This window comes from Taeniopygia guttata, chromosome 1 (assembly GCF_048771995.1).
Source record: "Taeniopygia guttata chromosome 1, bTaeGut7.mat, whole genome shotgun sequence".
Taxonomy (NCBI): domain Eukaryota; kingdom Metazoa; phylum Chordata; class Aves; order Passeriformes; family Estrildidae; genus Taeniopygia; species Taeniopygia guttata.
The window spans coordinates 95,713,850-95,735,376 of NC_133024.1; the positions used below are offsets into that span (position 1 = coordinate 95,713,850).

Consider the following 21,527-nt stretch of genomic DNA (forward strand, 5'->3'; position numbering starts at 1 on the left):
ATACTTGGTTTTGGTCATTGTTGTTTTAAAAATGAAGGAGGGTGAAAAAAAATCCCAGTAAACTTTTAATGTGGAATATTTTTCATTTCATGGCAAATTATCTCTGAATCTTAGAGACATTATTCAGTAGAAAAAAGGTTTATGCAAAGTCAAAATAAATATATTATTTACAAGTAGATAATGATAGACTCTTCCTCCTCAAAACCTTTTCTAAGCAAAATCAGGGTTACAGCCTGCATTAAAAACACCTCTGTAGAAAATCATTGGTCTATAAAATAGATCAAAATCCTGATGCTGCCTCTGTCTTGTTCTATTATGGCAGTATTTATTTTGCCACTTCTTCAGACAACATGATGTAAGCAGCCAGGCTACAGTCAGTTACTGTAACTTGCCCCATACTGACTCAGATATGGTGATGCCAGCTTTTGGTATGTAGTGCAAAATGTAGATGGTGAGTTTATGCAAAAGTTTTATGTAAACTTCCCTGAATAAACAAAATTATGACAGGTATAATTCAAATATGTGTTAGCATTTTTAGAAAAGTACACAGAATTCAGAAAGAGTTGGAAAGAAAAAATTGTTTTTTAAATGCTTGTAATGCCCTGATCCATTCAGCAGGTTTAGGGAAAGGTGGTTGGATCTACTTTGGATGCACTTGGCAGTGCACAGGAGAAGCATTAGAATTCTCAGGAGGTTCAAAACCACTTCTACTTACAAAATTTGGAACATTTCAATGGAATAGGGCCCTCCCCTAGGTGAGCTTCTGCTAATTTCAGCACCAAAGTCTTACACCTGCATTTTACACAGAGCCAGAGCAGCCCCGTGCAGTCAGACACTCCCATTACAGTACAGACCAGCGGCTCTTGTTCCTCCAATCTTCTGCAAGGCTGTAATGTTGTCTCAATGAAAACAGAAATACAGGCTTTTACACTGTTTGCTAGGTCAACGTGAGGAGTTTTCAACTTATTTGCATAATTGCTTTATAGATCCGGAGACTCAACGGCCAGGATATGGAATCTCAATGAAAACAGCAACAGCGGTTCCACTCAGCTAGTTTTGAGGCACTGCATAAGAGAAGGAGGACATGATGTCCCCAGCAATAAGGATGTGACTTCATTGGACTGGAATGTAAGCTAACTTCTAAGACTGTGCATGGTTTTTAACTGTCTAAATTTAATTCCAAGGCAATTACAGTTGCTGCTCTATATCTTTCATATCTGAGGTGACTAGAAGCTCTGTCCTAACCTACTGACCTCTTCTTTCAAATACTCCTAATAGGCTGAACTTTCTCCTACATGCTGTAATTTTCCAAGACTGTTGCCATCTTCAATCTAACAATGATATATTTATATCTCTATTTTAGGAGCATGGGTAAAAATAAACTTAGCTTGCTTTAAGAACAAAGATTAAACAAACAATCTGTGTAATACTGAAGCCTCATTAATAATGTATTTGGATCTCATAGTTACTTTATTTTTGCATGTAAGGAGATAAAAGCACCAGTGAAACTTATTCTGAGGTTGGACTCTCCAGATCCTCTCATTTGAATTATGCTGTGCACAGCAAAATGTGTTCACATTATTTTCTTTGTCTTGATAGGAGCATGTGTAGTTACTCTGTCCTTACCTTCTGGAAGAAACTGTCTTGCCTGATCCCTTTTTTACTTTCATCCTGCAGAATCTCCTATCTTAGATAATGTGCTCCTGCACAAAGAGTATTGAAGTGAGCAGAGAGGACAGGTATTGTTGAGAATCCCCAGTGTCTGGGCAGTGCCTTTGGGCTGCTCTAATATTTGCCAGAAAAATTTACAAGACCCTGCAGGAACCTTAATTACTTCAAGATAATTTTCATTCTGTCTGTTTTGCTGATATTAGTGCGGACATAGTGATCACATTAGTCTTGTTTTCATAGGAAAACAGATTAATTAAATACCAGAAAGGATTTTCAGCAGTTATGTACAGTCTCAGTTTCTGGCCAGAGATCAAGTTTCAATTAATCTTTACTGCAGTATTGTCCTTCAGGTGAGCTAGGTGCTTCACAAACTAAAATATAAGGCCACTGCACAAGTCACCTTTCCCCTGTGTATTTTGTATTTGCACAATGGAAGAAGTTGGTGAGTAGTACAGAAAGTAGAGGTAGTTCAAGGAAACAAATGAAAACTCAAGCTTATGTTCATTACTTGTTTCCTGTGGATATTAGAGTGAATAAAAAGAGTTGTGAAAAAAATGTATCTAGGAGTAAGAAAAGAGAAACTGAAATAGGAAAACGTGCAATGAGTGGAGAACAGTTAGGAGAAAAATTGTCCAAAATATAGTGCATCCTCTAGTATTTCCTGTAGTAGTTCCTTACCTTCCAGACTTCATTGGTACTTCACTTGCATTTTACTAGTACTTAAGTTAGGGAAATATTCTTATTCAAACACTTAAAGTGCTTCCAACTTACTTTGAGTTTCCCAAAGAATGTGAATTACCAGCAACAAATTCGGATAAACCGTATATCTAAGTTCCTGAGCTTTTCTTTTTCTCTTTTTGTCCTTTATCACCTTTTTTCTCATCATCAGTCCAGAGAATTGTACATTACAGTGAGCTTTGCTTAAGTTATGGTATTTCCCCCCCCCCCTTTATTATTATATATTTGAGTTAAATTTACAAGTGCTCTGAGTCAATGTTTTTGGAGGATTGGAGTGGGCATATGTTTTAAAGGATTATTTCATGCCTTTTTCTAATTTTCTATTCATCAAGATAGAAATGCCAACTGCCTTTATTGTTTATTTAGAACCACAATATTAATCATATTTCCCTGTGAAATATTCACACTGCTGGTATTGAATTAGTTCTTCTCTGGTTTATGTGACTTACGTGACGTAAGGGTTATAAGAAAGGTTATAAGAAAGGTTATTTCTGGAGGTCGTATTCAGATCATGCCCTTTGATACCTTGGGTAAGATTCATCTCCTGTGGTTTATCCATCCAAGCTAGTCCTCTAGACTCACCTTAAGCCAGCAGAGACAGAGACACACGCCTTCATATTGGATTGGGCATAATCTAAAGCAAACGGGTTCAAGAGTTTCAGTTACATGATGCAGTTAGTAATGGAGGGAGACTAGATGGCACTCCTGAACTAACTCCTAACTTCTGCATGTCTGGAGATAAATGGGATGAATCTGACTCTTTATCCAGGTTCTGAAATGTTGAAAAACTAAATATCCGGCTTCAACTGTGTCACCAGATGGCTGAGTCAAGTTCTGTTTTAATTATTCTCATTCTGGCCTAATCACACCAGCTTCATTCACTGGTTGCCAGGACATGCCCTTCTCTGAAGGGTTCCTTCCAGAATACGTGCAACTTGCTGATGAAATTCATGGGGTTTTTTCCTTCTAACTGGGGCCCATGAATCCATTTTTTCATCATGGTGCTATACCTGTGGGCATGTGTGAGAGTCTGTGTTTAGACAAGTAGAAAGCAATTCCTTGGTGGTAGATAACATTTGAGGTGTCCACCCTGAGTGTATGTGGCTTGGGGACTTCTTTCTTGTAAAGGTGCCTGAGTTTCACTGAACTGGGATTTAGTCTGGGTTTAGGTCATCTGTAGATGTTCTGTAGGTTCTTTATGGCTAAGAAGTAGTATCTGTTTGTTAAGTGGAAGAAGCCCATAGAACTTGTTCTATCTTGTTTTCTTTTTCTAACCTTTTTGACTAAATGGCTCATATCTGATGGCATAGCCCAGTATTTCACTCTATGTTAGAGGATTTTATTTCCTCTGTGCTGTCTGAAGTAATAACCTTTAGTTCAAATCATAGCATAATCTGTCTCAATGAGTGGACCAGAATGATAAATCACAATTAGCAAACCTTAAAAAAGAAAGGAAAAGGTTGGTTGAAACAGGTTTTATTTCATATGCACCTTTGCCATTTATATATATTTTAACAGAGTGATGGAACACTATTGGCTACAGGCTCATATGATGGTTTTGCAAGAATATGGACAGAAGATGGTAAGTCAAGCATTTATTGTGTTCTTAAGCATCAAACAGCAGTGAGCTGTTATTTGACCAGTTTGTAAAGAAATTGTAATAATAACCTGTTCTTTATTCCAGGTAACCTTGCAAGCACCTTAGGTCAACATAAAGGTCCAATATTTGCCCTGAAATGGAACAAAAAGGGGAATTATATTTTAAGTGCTGGTGTTGATAAAGTGAGTTTTAAAAATACATTATTCTAACATATAAGTATGCTGATGAGTGAGCTTGTGCTGCTGAATTCCTTAAGATTATTTTCTTCTTCTCCAGGCACTCTGGAGAGTTTACATTTCTTTAATATATTTTAGTGCATGTTGATTGCAGTTTTGAGGCTGCATAAATGTATAATATTTTCATAGAAAATACTTAACTTTAAAAAAACTGTGTAAAATTGCATCTTGAGTGTGTCTCTGTTAAGGAAGGAACAGCTTCCAGTGCTTAATATTTGTAGTTTTATCAGCTATTTACAGGAAGAAAGTGATCTTAAAGGTACCACACCTTTTAGCTCATCTAATTGTTGCAACACTTCTATTTGAATAAAATATATATGGCTTCCTCTAGAAATACGCAAAAAAAAAAAAAATTACTCTGAATTACTCTGAAAATCAAGCAAAATGTAGTAGTTACAGCTAAGTGCACATTAGAGATTAAAATGAACAGATGACTGATGATCCATTAAAATTGAAACTGGAAAGTACACAGCATTCATCTTGTCTAACTTTCAGTGTCTAAAAATTAGATGCATGTGTCATCCTTGTCTTCCTTTACAAAATTCAGAGAGAAAAATGGCACTTCTAAGGGATAGGCTGCATGGCCTGTATTGCAGTGAGATGCCAGCAGCTGGCAGAGGGGAGTCCAGCTGAGGTTTGTGCATCTGTAAGCTCAGTAAATCCCTATATTTACATATCCTTGTGAGAATGGAAGCTTAGTTTTACCCACTTGTATACTGCCTTATATTCAGCTACACTGGTCTCCCAATTGTAATTCCATTCCTCTGGCAAACTTACATTCTCCATAAAAGCAGCATTTCTTTGGTGATCCATTATCAGCAAGATGATGCATCCTTAATTTATCTTCTGGAAGTATATACTCCCAATAAATTGACAGTTCACTCAGAAGGTGGTATTGAGCTCTACAGGGGATACACTCACATGTGCTTGTGAGTATGGATTAAACCTGTATAAGCCAATTGGACCTGAATGTGTCCCACCTTAGTGGCAAGAAGTGTTGTGTACTCTGCTGATAGAAAAATATTTCACTTGTTGGTTTGTTACAAATGGGGTTCAGCATAATTTTGAAGTAGAATTCAACTTGCATCTTTTGAAAAGGGAAAAAGTGTTCTTTAAAGATCATAACTGAAATTTTTTTTCAATATGTTTGTTAAAAATGTATAGTGTTGCCTTCTAGCGTTTTTCAGAGAGAGTATGCCATTCTTCATAGTTATATTGCTTCTTTTGTAGGCATGACACTTCTTTATCTACTCTTAGATTATTATCCTGTAATACCTAGAAGTAATTTCTGGGTTTCCCGCTGTTCAGCACGCAAGGCTCTCTGTAGTCAATAATTTTATCGGTTCATCACTTAGAATTGCTACTTAGTGAGGTTGCTACTTGGGGTTTTTTTTCTCTGAGCTGAACAGTCACTAATCCTTTTTTTCCACTCTTTCTTTGGATGCAGACAACAATAATTTGGGATGCTCACACAGGAGAAGCTAAACAGCAATTTCCTTTCCATTCAGGTACTTTTTGCATAACTCTTCTTAGGAAAATGAAATGCAGCTTTTAATTCTATCAATGTACTTTATCCATATCTGTCAGGGAAGAATTTCAATCAGTTTTTTTGTGCTTTACCTATCTTGAATATCATGGTTTGTGGGTTTATTCTCATTTCAGAAAGACACAGTTCTGAGAGAATCAGCTGTGAAAGCTGATTTTAGAAGAGCATTTGTACACCAGCCATGCCTACCTAACTGAGCAGTCCTATTGGTATCTATGTGCTTGAATAGTACCAGGTGGTGATTCATGAGGAGAACTTTCAGTGGAGGTGTCTGGGATCTTTTCAATTCTCTCTGCTCCTGTTTCAATGAAGCTGATATGAGGCAGAAGCAGGCAGATCTCTTATGCACCTTGCATTCACCACTGCACTCATAAAGGTCATCAGAATTTCTTAGCTTTTAATTTTAACTTGAATTTCTTCAATGTTTGCTTTCTCTGATTATTGGAAATTGGTTGCCAGCCTTGAGTTTCAAAACCTTGCTGCACCAAAATGCTATGAGGATGGTTACTTGTAGAACTGTTTTAAGAAGACAGGAGATGCCACATATACTAAATAATCTTGAATAACAGGCAGTCATTGACATAATGCAAAATTCACCTGGACCAGTCTTGTAAGATGATGGCTGAATTTATGATCTGAAGTGGCTACATTTTCACAGTGAAGAATTTTAAGGGGTACAGTAAAACTGAGTTTAAAACCATGAGAATCTTCTGATTCTGATTCTGGAGGTGTTCATCTTCCTAGTTCGCTGTAACTAATCCATTTTTAAATACAACAAGCTTTCACAATGGTGTTTAAAAACATATTTCAACACTAATTTTAAAACACTATTTTGCACATGCTTTTCAACTCAGACTGTTCTTATTTTCACATTTACACTGATGTGAATAAAATGCAGTAGCAGAATAAATGATTATTCAACAGTAGACAGCAAATCCATACTCTGCATTTTTGTCACTTGTCCCCTCATTTATTAATGCAGCTGTTGGTTTAGAGGAGTTGGTATCTGCTGACAGATTTTCTCACTGTGGCATTTATTTATTTACCATAACTGTTCCATAACAGGAAACTGTGCACAGAGAGTGATTTAGTTAATGAGACTCTTAATCCTCTGATCCCTAACTAGTAATCTAAATAGTTGTGGATTCAGAACTTGGTTGCCCCTTCAGAATCAGGTTCACTGACATGTAAGCTGTCTTAACTGTGATGTGTATCAAAGACAAATCACCCCATCCCCTTTTTAGCAAGTTGAAAACTCAGCTATATCTACCAACGCATTATGTCCATGTGCATGAAAAGATCTTTTTTTAAATTCTTACTGCACATGCTGTTTGTCTTTGGAACATGAGACACAATGAAGTGTAGATGTGCAGAAGCTTATATTTAAAATTTTTTTTTCACTCTTTCATGTATGTTTTCATAAGGAAGTAAAGCAGTTATTAAGAAAATGCATTTAAGGAAATTTTTGATTGGAGAAAGCATATGTCCTACAAAGCCTTCTTAAAATCCAGCAGACTCTCTACTCACTTTGTTCTCACAAGTCTAAAGTCACAAAGACCTCACCTTGTCCTCTTTGCATCACCAGGACAAACGAACAGCAAATTCCTTTCCATATCTGGAATCTGAAAACCTTTTCTATGCTAGGATTAAAGATGGCATTTTAACAATTAAAAGTCTAGTCTGGGCAGGATATGCTTCCTTTAACACATACTTCTTTGAAGTCTGGAGGTAGTTGGCCTGGAAAAAGCAAAAGGTTTTTTTACTGTCTGCTTCTTTACAACAACTACACCACATGGACAAAACTGCCATCTTAAAATACATAAGGAAAAGTCCTTTGTATGGGTGTTGAAGGCCTCCATGTCATTGTGTTCCCACATAATTTTTAAGGTTTTTTTGGTCAAAATATATAACTATGCAGATAAGTAGCTTCTAGGGTTTCATATTTTTTTTTTTGCAAAACTATGAATCATCATATGGCATTTGATCAAAATACATATTCATAAAATTTACTTATTTAAAAAGTATCCAATTTTGACATTTACTGATAGATACAGACTGATGTCTATGTTTGCAGGAACAAGTAGTTATATTGACACCAAAAGAGGTATTTGTGTGGCCAGTTTTAGCTATCTAGTTGTGTAGTGACAGGACAAGGGGTGAATGGATTCAAACTGAAAGACAGAAGGTTTAGATTAGATATCAGGAAGAAATTCTTCATTGTGAAGGTGGTGAGGCACTGAATCAGACTGCCCAGAGATGCCCAGCTTGGATGGAGCTCAGAGTAATCTGGTATAATACAAAGTGCCCCTGTCCACATCAAGGGGGCAGGAACTAGGTGTTCTTTAGGGTCTCTTTCAACCTAACCCATTCTATGATCCTATGTTCTAAATGCTCTGAATGACACTTCAGTTTGTTCTGAAAAAGCCTTAATTACCAGATAATTATTGTAACACTTTCCTTATTGGTTTTAATTTTATAAGGATTTTTTTTCTGCTTTTATTATGATATGTTATGATATTCTAATTGTTTTTATGCAATTGGCTGGTATCCTCTTGTTTTGGAAATACTTTGGCAATTAGATTATTTGCATCAAGAACCGTGTTGCTTGATTTTTTCTAACCTTTTTACGTAGTTACTTATCCAGTAAACACATGATTGAGTACACCGATAAATGAATCAGTATTAATTATCAGCACTTTATGATTCAAATTATGCTGCAATGTAAACACATAGCTTTAGGTGCCAATAGCTCTCTGAAAATTAGTTTTTGACTCATACATATCATACTAGATATTAGCCCTGAAGGCATATTGCTATTAATGATATTTTTTTGTTTGCTTTGAAATAGTAATACAAAGCTTGCAGCATAAAAAAGAAAGGCAAACAGGCAGTTAAAGAAAGATCTTTTATTGTTTCCTGATCCTCATTCATGTTTGTTGGAAAACTCAAAAGTAGTCTGCCTTCCTCACACGAATTGCCTTTATATTTCTGCAAGGTAGTAATTCCTTACCTGTCATACAGAATTATTGAGCTTTTTCATTAATACTGAAAAAAAAAACCTTGTCTATGAAACAATGTCAGCCCTTCACTCTCATTTAGGGAGCCAGCTGGTGATTCAGACGGTGATATGGATCTATTTTGTTTTGCAGTTCATAAAAATTATAATAGGAAAAACATATTTAAATGTAACAGGCTTGTCAGAACAGATATCTTTTCACCTCTGTATTACCGAAGTATCTTTCTAAACATGTTTGAGTAAGGAATTTCTTGGCTTCATTTAGTTATAAATTTGCATTGTATTTTTGCCAGGAAGAGATTCAACTTGGTTTCCTATATGCTGGTCTCATTCTAGCACACTTGCTTCTCACAAGAGTGTGCCAAGAGTGAAGATTTCTATATTTTAGCAAGTCTTATGTCATCCTCTGGAGGGCAGCTAAACTCTATCCTGAGGCAAAAAGCCCAAGCAGCAGTCATAGAAACACAAGCAAGCTGTTTGTCAGCAGCTTCCTCCTGCTCCTGCTTGCAGTCTGCAGTGACATGCTGGAAGAGTTATTTGGGGATTTTTTCCCCATTCTTTTTGCAAAGTGGGTGTGGGTGTGTGTTGCACACAGGCAATTCTTACCTGCTCACATGCTCTCTGTGCACAGTTTTGTTAGTTCTGTGCTAGTTAGTGCCAAACCCGCTCCAGAAACTCCTTCTCTCATTTCAAATGAGGCTGATCAAAGTACTCACCTAAAACCAGTCCCCAAGCAAATTAGATTGAATTTTAGTATTATTAATCCATGTGCCTGCACAGAATGATAGCTTCGTATAAAGCTCTAGTGCAAAGGGACACAGCCACCTGCTTCTCCACCTTCCCATGTGTTGTGCCTGGCGTTCACAGGAACATGCTTGTCTAACCCAGATGGAATTATCCACATTTTTTCTGGGTTAGTTTTCTTTCAGTTTCTTCACTGAACTGGGTTACAGAGAGATGAAGGCTAGACATAACTCATGCATAGCTGGGAGCAGAGAGGGTGGAGGTAAGGTTTTGCCCCTCTTATGTAATTTGACCCAAAAGATTCTTGTACGTAGATGTTGTGCAAAGTATCCAGATTATCCACTGGAATAGAAAAAATACTTTGTGCCCTTCAGACAGTCCCTATCAGCCCTGTAACTGGCAGCAGGTGACAGACTAAGAACTAGCCTGTAGTCTGTCTCATGCAGATAGGCAATGGGAGGAAAATTATTTTTGATAGCTGTTTCTTTGTCGTGATCTCTGATATTCCTTCTGTTGTTTGTATTCACAGCTCCTGCTCTGGATGTAGACTGGCAGAACAACACTACTTTTGCCTCCTGCAGTACTGACATGTGCATCCACGTATGCAGACTTGGCTGTGATCGTCCCGTCAAAACCTTTCAAGGACACACAGTAAGTTTAAGTCCAAAATGTTAGTGGTAAAGTCACAGCAACATGTTAGAATGATAGCAGATGCTGGGTTTCCAGACTATGTTCTAGCAGCAGAGGTGTTACACCCCACTGTTTCCCGAAATGTATATTCCTTGGGAGTGAGTGATTCACCCCCTGTGAGAAGGGACAAAATGTTCTAAATCACCATAGGAGGCAACACCTCAGGTTTAAACAGAGAGAGTGTTTCTGGGTAGCATGAACTGCAGACTAAAGGCACATTCATAAAAAAGATTCTGTTTTCCACTGGCTTAATTTCCTTTACTAAATGAGGTCTGTGAATAAGGAGAGAACAGTTTACCTCCAGCCATTGTTCAGTTTTAGAATCAATTTAATCTAATATGATATATTAAAGATGTATTTCCCCAGTCTTTTCTTGGTAGTATTTAATGACTGTCAAAGGTTACGTTTTCTAGGTTTCATTTGTGAGAAAAACTATGATCATTTACTGTCCCATAATTCAGGTGTTAGCTTCCAGAACTATGCACTTGGAGACTTATGCACTTTATCTTAGTCTGTGGTTAAACTGATAGTTCATGACAGGTTGTACATTCCTAACAATAGACTGGTGCTTTTTATGATTATACGAATTGCACCATTCTGTACATTATCCAAATTTTCACTTCAAATATGCCTATATTTGCTTTTAATTATTACTGAAGCATGTAAAATGAATAAAGAAAAATTTAAATATTTTCCAGAATTATTTTCACTGAGACCCTGGGCCAATTTATATTTTTAAGAAAATAGTCTTTCCCTTTTTGTAAAACACTTTTTTCTCTTTACCTAAAGCTGTGGAAGAGCATGGTAAACTTACTCATTACCAAGGGGATACACTTAAGCTTAGTTAATTACAAAGTGCTAGAAAGACTGATAGAGAAAGCATCCTAAACTGTTTAATATTCCAGCATGGAATTCATTTACACATAAACCTCTCTTTAGAGAGACGAGCATTGTTGTAGAGTAGAGCTACAATATGAAGAATTAACAAGTCCACAAAACAAAACACCCCACCGGTATCATTATTTCTGTTGAAGACTTGTATCACCAAGTCTACAGAACATTAACGAAAGAAATGCCCCACTTTTAAAAAGAAGCTAATGCTGTATCATCAATCTGTCTGGGTTTATTTAAATCCTAGGATATGACAAAAAGATAGGAGCAACTTTGTGCCAAAACACACATCAGAAGATTGTTTGTGTGTATTGTTCACAAGCGCAGGATGGTTCCACGCCGAAATGCCACCTAAATAGCATGTTAGGGAGGCAGCAGTGCTTTTGTTCACCCCTAAAAGCACCAGCACTGTAATTTGTGGGTGAACTTGTTCCATGCATAAAACTTGAGTGCCCTCTGCTGAGTGCCCAGTATGATGCAGTAACTGAAATATTTGCTTAATAAAATCACTCTTGATTTCAGAATGAGGTGAATGCAATCAAATGGGACCCATCTGGCATGCTACTAGCATCTTGCTCTGATGACATGACATTAAAGGTAAAACAATTTCCATTCCTGTTTTTGAAGAAGTAAGGACAAAAAAACTGTCTCTTTTTCAGTCTTCTCCAGAATGAAGAACTCTGTATGAACAGTAGTTTCCATTTTGTCCCATATTTCTTGAAGCAAATCTGAAAGATTGAAGACAGAGAAGCAAACACTGGGGAAATTGAGGCATCCTATGCAAATAAGTATTACATGACTGATATGCCATTGTCACAAAAAAGTAATAGTTTAAGTATAGAATAGTAACAGCCCAAAACCTTTCTCATTTTTCTTTTCCAGCCACATCAAATGAAGGCTGTCTATGTAGGAGTAACTGCATGATGTTATAGCAAAGCCCTCCTGCTGGACTGTTGATTTATGCTGGTTTCTTAAAAAAAGCAAATATCCCAGGAAGGATTTGGTTTTGTGGCTAGAATTGTAGCAGTAATAGTTTCCTTGCAGTATGGTTGTGTTAATTAGGACTCATATCTCTTTGCACTGCTGATTGACACAGCTGAAGCTTGGGACGTTTCTAGCATGAAACTGAGCCAGCAGCAGAATTTGCAGATGAGAGCTAAGAGAATGTCAGCATTATGAATATTTCCTGTTCATAGGTAGACTGACTTCTGCTCTGTCTTTGCCATATACCCACTGAGGTTTTTCATCATTCTGGATTCCAGATGTGTTATTGCAGGCTAGTGACAAAGCTGGAAATTTACAGAAAACGGGCAAAAGGGAGCAGCTTGCCTGTCACGCTGCCACAAAGCACTATTGCATAACTGTTCGTGCTCTGCTTAAATATCCTGACCCAGTGGTAGCACATCTTTTTGGTGCCCAGTTGCATGCTGTGTTTTAAAAACCACCATGGTTCAGTTGCTGTTAGCAATTCAAATTCCTGACCACTGAATTTGGCAGAAGAGCTAGTGGTTTGCTGTCCCTGGCCTCACCTGTTTATAAAAGCCTTCGGTGACAGAGATGGCAAATGCTCCAAATTAAGGCAATTCTTCTTCTTCCTTTTCCTTTGTAAATCAGTCCTCTCCAGCTTTTTTCTTCTGTATTTTTGGAATTCATGAGCTTTTCCTATAACTTCTTGGAACATGCTGCCTGTTAGCCATAGAACATGGCTGAGCTTTGTGTAGCATTCCCAAAAGCAGTCTCAGGTAACACGGATGGGAATTCAGCATAAGAGCACATCATTCTCATGGACAGACCTACAACAGCTGAGTTAAATCATTACTACATTTTCGATATCTCTCTGAAACCGACTGACTAAATTTAAGTTATTTTCCCTGCTGTGAATTCCTTCATCTTATTTTCTCAGTTAGCTGACGAAAAGAGGTATTAAATTATCTGTCATCTCTATTGAGCGTATTCTTCGTCTTACGCTGAAGTATTTGGCCATGTAACACTGCAGAAACAGCTGACTGTCTTCCATTTTCTGTACTGTTAAAAACATGAGGGAGACAAATGGAGTTCAGGAGGAAAAGGAAAATTTTACTAGCATAAGAGAAAATTGCTGTGTTCTAAACAGTTGCTGCAATTTTCTTCTTGTTCTTTAAAATGACTGCTGTTACAATGTATGAATAAAATTCTGGTTAAACGTCTTCAAGTTAAACTTCTGTGTGAAAATAGTTACAGGCTCTTGGAAGTACAGCAATTCTTTAGCTCTTATCTATTGAATAAATACTATCAAATGTGTAACTCTTCTCCCTACTGGAGTTATTTTAATGTATGTGCCAAATTGCTGCATTAATAAATTATATTTATGTGTATTCAAGTGAGTCGAGATCTCAAATAAACAAATGGTAAAAATAACATAGAACTGAAATAATTCAGCTGCCATTTTCCTCCTTCATTATTTCTCTTATTCAGATATGGAGTATGAAGCAAGATACCTGTGTACATGATCTTCAGGCTCACAGCAAAGAGATTTACACTATCAAATGGAGCCCTACAGGACCAGGCACCAGCAACCCAAACTCCAACATCATGTTAGCAAGGTAAAAAATACACCTCTTTTTCTTGTCTGCCAAGAAGAATCTTTCTGACATGTAGCCCTACTATCACTTTGCCATCAGTATTCCCACAGGCAATTCCACTAAAAAGTATCTGTGTATTTAAGTCAGGAGGATGAGTACAAAGGGAAAGGATTTGTGTTTGAAAAAACAAGGGGAACAAAGAAAGAAAATTGAGTCATGTGGTATTTAACTTTTCAGGTGCCTTGATAAAATGGTTGTAAATTTGGCATTGCACTTTCAAATCCAGCATCTCGTTGTTAGGAGTGAAAATCTTGAGACTGGTGCTCTCAAGATTCAGGCAGCTGGAATGGTTTCTAACTGGGGTCATGCAACTCACCTGGGCAGTTAGAAAAAATTTTTGTAACCTTCTTAGCTAATAGAGAAAATCTTGGATAGTCTTTGAAGTTCGACTTGAAAATCTGTGCAAAATTCTTCATTGAGCTTAGGAGATACATCCATGGGCAGAGTGCCAGTTGATGGTAGTACTGTGTGTTTATCAGATCAGCTCATGGCATGTGCAGTGGGGAGAAGTTGTATCAAAACTTGTTTATTTTACTCCTTAGTCTGGGACATGTAAGAACCTCACTTTCCTGGAGTTATTATTTTAATATTATTTTTAATACAGATTATTTCCTTTGCCTTTCTTCAAGCCCACAGTTTGGGATTTAAATGGAGTGTAGCAAAAATAAAACTGAAACAAAATGAAAAGAACCACAGTTCTAGAGAATTGTAAAATGCTAATTAATCAAACAGAGCGAATCCATTAGGAGTAAGATCTCTCTGGACCCATTTATCCTATTAATGACCATATATATTTGACCTTCCTGAATAACAGGAGGTAGAATCTCAAAAGTGGGGAGCTTGGCCTTCTGAGGGCTACATAGAGTACACCTACATGGGCCCTAAGGGTCCTCAGACAAGAATTCAGTTCTATAACTGTAGTTCTTAAGATAAAAAACATACGGGCTGTGGTACAATTTAGCTTTTCTGTTTGAAACATTATGTCATGCTTAGCCAAGGAAAAAACAGAAAACCTGTGGTATTCTCTTATAACATTTACAGTATACAGTTCAAATTGATTAACACCCAAATTATTCTCGTGTTTGAATGCTTCTTGCAGTGCTTCGTTTGATTCCACGGTTCGGCTGTGGGACGTTGACCGAGGAGTCTGCATCCATACATTAACAAAGCATCAAGAGCCTGTCTACAGTGTAGCTTTTAGTCCTGATGGAAAATATCTAGCCAGTGGGTCCTTTGACAAATGTGTCCATATATGGAATACTCAGGTACTGTTTTGCCTCATGTGAAGCACATCTGGTTTAGATGACACATTAATAGCAAAAGCTTAAATGGAAAATGTGTGTACCTAGGTCATGCATGACCTGCCTGCCAGGGTGAACCTGATTGTATTGGCTGGCACAAATCCATGGCAGTTGAGTCACTCAGGTGCAGTGAGGTGACTGCCCAGGACACTTCTGCTCATTCTGCTTTGTATGCTAAAACAAGTAGCATGCATGAAAATAGGTACATTGTTTGGGGTCATCAGCTTTGTGAAGCAAAGGCGCAGATTAGAAATAAGGGATATTTTTATTAGCTACAAACCGAGTTCAGCTGTGAATCTGATGCTTCTTGCTTAGATGTTGTGAAGAGGAGATATAGATACAAAGATGTACAGGCAGGGGAGTGGCGATACTCTGGAGAAAAGTGGAACATCATAGTTCCACAGATGTAATTCTGGGTACTGGTAACTCACAACCTGAATTAGCAACAACCTTTAGAGGAGAACACATCAACCTAACTCCCCAAGCCTTTACTGTTACAGAGTTGACAAAAACAGATGTCTTGAGTCCTACTGTTTCTGGGGGAGCCTGTTGCTCTTCATTGCAAGGACCACTTTCTTAACTGTTTACTAACAAGTTTCCATCACAATATGGCCATAGCTGGGTGATTTGAATAGCTCCCCCTTTTAACATAGGGCCACATGACAGAGAAAATAAGGGGAACTTCTGTATCCAATTTCTGCATGTTGTTTTGCTTTGTAGAGTGGAACTCTAGTACATAGCTACAGAGGCACTGGGGGCATCTTTGAAGTCTGCTGGAATGCTAGAGGAGACAAAGTGGGAGCAAGCGCGTCAGACGGATCGGTAAGGATCATCAAACATTGCAAAGGTTGGATGGAGGTTTCTTTTCTGGGAGCATCAACAAAAACCAGAATGCTGTATTTGCCTCCTGGGGACAAAGCTGAAGACAGAGGAAGCTCAAGACACAAATAAGTAGCGCTGTGTAGTGTATTAAAAATGCTCCTGCTTTGAAAGGTTTTGAAAGGAGGTGGTGTTCCTGTCAGAAATGAAAAATGTTTGTGGAACAGGTGAATATTCCTGAAGATGAGAATTACTTTTAAATACATATTTGACAAGAACAGCAGTCATGTTGTTTCTATCATTATCTGTCAGCTTTAATGACGAGTAGATCACAGCAGTCAACTCTGTAACAAACAGTTACCCTGGGGCTTTCAGAGTTTGATTTCACAGAAGAATATTCCTATTCCTTTGAATAGGAATAACTAAAGGAGGAAATTTTCAGCATGATACCCAAAGATTTTGTCATGTGGTAAAAGAGAAATAATTGCCATGGATATTGATTATTCCTTACTATTTTTTACTGTTAATGTTACTTCTAAAAAAATTCAATTGTAGCCTGATCAGCTTGTGCAATACACACCTGGCTAGTTGTCATAACTACTTTGGAGAGTATTTTTCAACTGGTTTTAACAAAGGGAACACCTATGACATGATTCAGTTGTTTGAGCTTAGTTGTGCCATCTCAGATAGTGCCATGCCTGACTCCCAGTAGCAGCTCCAAATGGGCACATGTGCACTGTCATGCTTGCCAAGCCTGCATCTGTTTTGGATATATTTCAGAAGTGGACATGATATTTTGGCAACTGAATAGATACCATAATCTTATGAGATGTGCCACCAAAATGTTTGTTTGTAAACCAATGAAAGCCCAGCTGAGTGTTAAATGTGTGGGTTTCACATGGGCTGTCTGCCATGTCAGTTTGTCCCTTTACTTGTGTGCCTGTAAACCAGTACTTGAGAGAGGCTGATTTGAAGCTGGGGAGTGCAACATCCAGCTGGCTGGTCCTCCTGTGTGCAGGGTGCATGAGGGGGGGGTTTCCACATCACCTTCACAAATGGTTCTTAACACGGGGTCTTTTCTCCACAGGTTTGTGTTCTAGATCTGCGGAAGTAAAAGTGAAATGTTTTAGAAGAAATTTCAAATGGACCAGCAGTGAATGTGTGGGGAGAAGCACTCTTCAAAACTATTCTTAACAGCTCCAGAACTGTACAAACTTGAACAAAGTTAGAGTGTACCGTGAAACTGACTCTCCCTGGCCGCAGGTGACTTGTATTTTGTCCGTAACCTTCATCAAGGAGTAAAAACGCAGTCACTTCAGAGGGGGAGGGAATGGTTTCCACCTGGAACATTCAGCCTTGGAAGCATGAAGCCACCAGCTAGGCATTGCACTGTTTGGTTTGCATCTGAGAACTTGCTCTGATGGCTGGGGAAAAAAAAAAAAAAAAGCTGTGCCAAAAAAATCAATAAAAAGGAAAAAAAAAAGAAAAAAAAAGAAAAAAAAAAGAAAAATGCTGTGATAAACCAAAAGGGAAAAAAATCCTCCTCCATGCGGTGTTGTATTTTTTCCTTCCAATTTGGACACTACAGTTGCTCTCCCAAAGGACGTTCAAAGACCAGTTTGTACTGATGAAATGTTCAACTTTGTAATCACAACACTTTCTATTTTCTAGACTACTTTTTTTGTTCAGTGGTTTTCTATCAGCTGGAATATTACAGCCTGGAGGATCCCAGGCTTAGGATGAAACTTTTGTTTTCCTTTTATTTCTCCCTTCCACTCCCAACTTTTCCTTCCTTTTTTTTCTCCTCTTTCTTTTTGTCCCCCTTTTTTATTTCTTTTCCCTGTATGCCCATAGTAGATAAAGCCAGGTGGACATGACAATGAAAATTTTTGACAGACTGCTTCTCCTCTCTTCTATAACTTCCTTTTCCTTTCTTTCTGTCCATTTAAAAGAAAAAAAAATCCTCCATGCTTCAGATCTTAGCGTCTCAAGGGCACTTTCAGCAAATTGTGTAATAAGTGCTTTATATAAGAATGCAGTGCTGGGGAAGATTTTTACAGGAGAAAGATGACTTTTAACAGAAAGAACCCAGTGTATTTTTGGAAAAAAAGTATTTTTTATGTTAAACAGTTTTAAAAGCCTAAAATGGCCACAAAATGTAGACCAGTTGTGTAATTCAAGCAAAAAGAATGACACAAAGTCCAGGGAACATGAAAGGCGCAGTATCCTTTTTCTCTCCTTTCTCAGAACGTGCTGTAAGAAAAAATGGTGTTTGATACAAGAAAAACCAGTCCTTTACTAAAGTCCTTTTCCAGCAGCCAGCCATTTACATAGTCTCATTCCATTTTTTATGGCTGTTTGGTGATGTAAACTTACTCAAAGAGATTCAGAAACCTGAGACTATATAGCATTTATTTTCTCTAGTCTATATTTTTGTTTGTTTTCAGTAACCAGGAGAAAATGCTTGTGTGTCTTCTTTCCTCTAGAGATAGTTCAGATTTTAACAGAATATGGGTTTGGCTGCCTGTGGCCTTGCTGAGCAGTGCTGTCTTCCACTGTTCATTATTCCAGTCAGTCGGTGGGGTTTTACCACTGACTCAATGAGACCAGGTGAACTGAAATACACTGACTGCATCTGTCACTGTTGAAGAATGGACTCTTGCCAAGCTCCTGTCCATCCATGGACCACACACACCAAGAAGAAGGCTCTGCCATTGCTGCTGTTGCCACGTGTGTGCTGCATCCTGCAGGGAAAGCTCTGGGTCTGCACTTGGAGGCTCACTGTCTGCCCAGACAGGTTTAGCCTCGAGGGTGTCCTCAGTGTGGTGCTCAGAAGACAGATTCATTAGGTTATGACATCATATATAAGCTCTATCTCAACATGTAAACCACCGTAAAGTTGTGGGGGTGAATGATCAGAAGAACAACGGAGAGTTCCAAAGCACCACCCATCCACTTTGGACAAGATTTCCTTCCTGCAGCTGTGACACCTGCACAGATGCCAGCTGAAGACTGCATTACTCTAATTGAGGAAATGACGAATGCAAAGAAGGGCACATAGGCAGAGTTTACTGAAAGTGCTGTAAACTAGAAGTCAGCCTTGGGGTGGTGTCAGGCGTGACTTAGATCCTCAGAACTGGCTGAGTTCTGTCTTCTAGGCTGTCTTCTCTACAGCCTAGGCTAGGATCTGTAGGAGACAGTAAACAGGCCACAAACCTTTTAACAAATGTAGAACCTTCCTGCCCAAAGTCGCTGTAACACAGCATCTTCCCCTTGGTTTGACCACAGCTGCTGAAGGTGTGATTTGATCTGAGCAAATCCAGAGCCCTTGGGCTGAACTGGTGGTGTGTGACCTGCTGAGCTCCAGGGCATCATTGTGGAATCTGAACACCATCTTTTCTCTGGAGTTTTCTTCTCTGTATGCTTGCATCTGTAGGAGATCTCAGTCCTTCTAGTGCAACTAGACACTGCCGGCTTCAGCTGCATTTCTTAAAGATACACCTTGGGAAAGGAGAAAAGAATGGAAAGAAGTAACTAGTAACTAAAAGTATTAGTCCTGAGGTGAAAACAGTTATGTGGAATTTTGGTTACTAGTGATAGTTAGGGTTGTTTGTAATTTGTCTCAAATAATTGGATGCCAGGCAGTATCAAGGATTATTTTGGTGTTAAATGTTTTTATGTGCTGGTTTTTTGCACCAAGAGCATGGCTGTAGATCACCATGTGGCAGTTTCGCACTCTTTTCTAATAACCACATGTACCTGCTAATTTAAAGTCACTACTTCTTTTTAAAAAAAGAGGACTTGCTCAAAGAGTCTTGAACTTGAATACAAAGGTGTAATGTGGTTTTATGAAGTGTTGTTTGGACAGTGATTTTATTGCAGTCATTGCATGTAAACGGTTAAATTAGTACCCTGCTTTTTGGTGACATTTCTGAGAATAACAAGCAGAAGTTGCTGGTCTGTGGGAGGGCAACACTGATGGGCTCTGGCCTTGCCTCTGTCCCTTGAGTGACACCTGAATAGGCCAGACCTCGGAATTTGAAGAGCTTAATTTGCTCAGTGCTCCATGACTGGCTGGCTCCACAGCCTGTGTTTCATAGCTGTTCCCAGGATAGCTACTGTAGATAACAGGGCAGTGTCCATGACGCCTGTCCCTTTTTTTCCTTTTTTTTAATTTGTCAGAACATCACTTTGCTTGCCTACATGGAGGTAAGAAGCCAAGAGAGACAAAATTTGAGTATCAGTTGGTTTGCAAAGCTCATGTGTGAGAGAGGCTGCTGCTCCAGAAAGTTTTCTGTATGGACCATCTGAGTTACAAGCAGCGTATGTAAGGAGCTAAGAAAATTCGCTTTTCTTACCTTCCACAAAATCCTAAAGACTGGAAAGATGATGTAGTAGATAGTTTTTAACTGAAATGAGAGCTGTTAAGGAAGGCAGGAGATGTAGTTGCAAAGGTTAATCTTAACCTAAGGATGTGGTCTCTTCAGGACACGAACAATGGGGGGAGAGAGCCTTTTCCAGGCTGTAGTTCAAGGTGGATGTCTCAGCCCAGACCTGCAGCACTGTCTGTGCTCCTGGGAGCTCCTGGGAACTCTCCCTCTCCTCCAGCAGCGGCGCATTCCCAACTGGCAGAGCCTCTCCGTGACTCCCCTGCGACAGGACTGCACAAAGCAACAGCCCAGGGGACTTCGTAAGATTTCTTCCTAGAATTTTGTTTGTAGTTCTTTGTAACAGAAGAGAAATGGAAAAACCTAAGTGACCAAACAGGATTGTGAAACCATCCAGAGACTTGCTGGATTTTTATTGTTGCTGGCTGTCTGGAACTGGCCTGGGAGTGAAAAAAACCCAGTTTTTGAAAAACCACTATATTCTGTGGGTTAGAAGGATACTGAATCTTTTATGTGTAAAACACTGGGTCCCTTATGGGGCAATAAAGGGCCTGACTTACAGGGTTATACACACATTAACCCCATGCTACATCTTAGAAATCTCCTTTTAATTTGTTTAAAAAAAAAAAAAAAAGAAAAAAATAGCTAATTTTAGAGCCAAGTGAAGTGCACTTTGTCAAATGTAAGGGTCTGCTTTGTTTTTGGGTTTCTTTTTCTTTTTCCCTTTTTAATTTTTCCTCCTTTTTTTCCCCTCTTACTGCCTTTTTAAAAGATGTGGTTCTTTGTCAATTGCAGAAATGTTCTTTCAGCCACTCACTGAAATTCTGAATTCTGGCTTCTGCAGTTTTTATTGTCTGTGTCAGACTTGCAGCCAGACTTGGTTCTCATTTAAGCATTTCCCAGGTTCTGTTGAAACGACATCAGCCCTTATTTTGTTTCTCCCCCACCCACACTTTCTTCAAATTCACCTTGTGTATTGTAGCTCATTTGTTTTAAGGAGAGAATCAACAGATCATATTCAGTGTCTTGAATAAATTGCTATATTTTGATATTAGAGAATTCTCTGCGTGTTGTTCCTTTTTCTTTTCTGGCTGTTTTGCATTCTGTGCGTAAGAGCTGGGGTTGAGTGACTAAAATTGTGATGTGGTGTCACAACTTAAGTTGTGATGTGGTGTCACTGGCCTGTGGATGTTTAAAGACCTTGACCACGAGTTCAAGGATTTTGTAATACACAGGGCATGGACGCTTTAGCCTCTGTTTTTCTTT

General features: G+C 38.5%; 1 protein-coding gene across 3 annotated transcripts in view; it reads left to right on the forward strand.

Annotated features, from left to right (window-relative positions):
* The window catches only part of TBL1X (transducin beta like 1 X-linked), a 191,756-nt gene extending 170,436 nt beyond the window's left edge, over positions 1-21,320 (forward strand). For 2 of the 3 annotated variants that reach the window (XM_030271099.4, XM_030271183.4), the window contains exons 8-17: positions 987-1,128; positions 3,928-3,991; positions 4,094-4,191; positions 5,693-5,753; positions 10,081-10,202; positions 11,655-11,729; positions 13,587-13,714; positions 14,853-15,018; positions 15,775-15,876; positions 16,961-21,320. In XM_030271099.4, the coding sequence (XP_030126959.1) occupies positions 987-1,128; positions 3,928-3,991; positions 4,094-4,191; positions 5,693-5,753; positions 10,081-10,202; positions 11,655-11,729; positions 13,587-13,714; positions 14,853-15,018; positions 15,775-15,876; positions 16,961-16,987 (985 nt within the window). In that variant the 3' untranslated portion in view covers positions 16,988-21,320. 3 annotated transcript variants of the gene reach the window in all.
* The last annotated feature ends 207 nt before the right edge of the window (positions 21,321-21,527 follow it).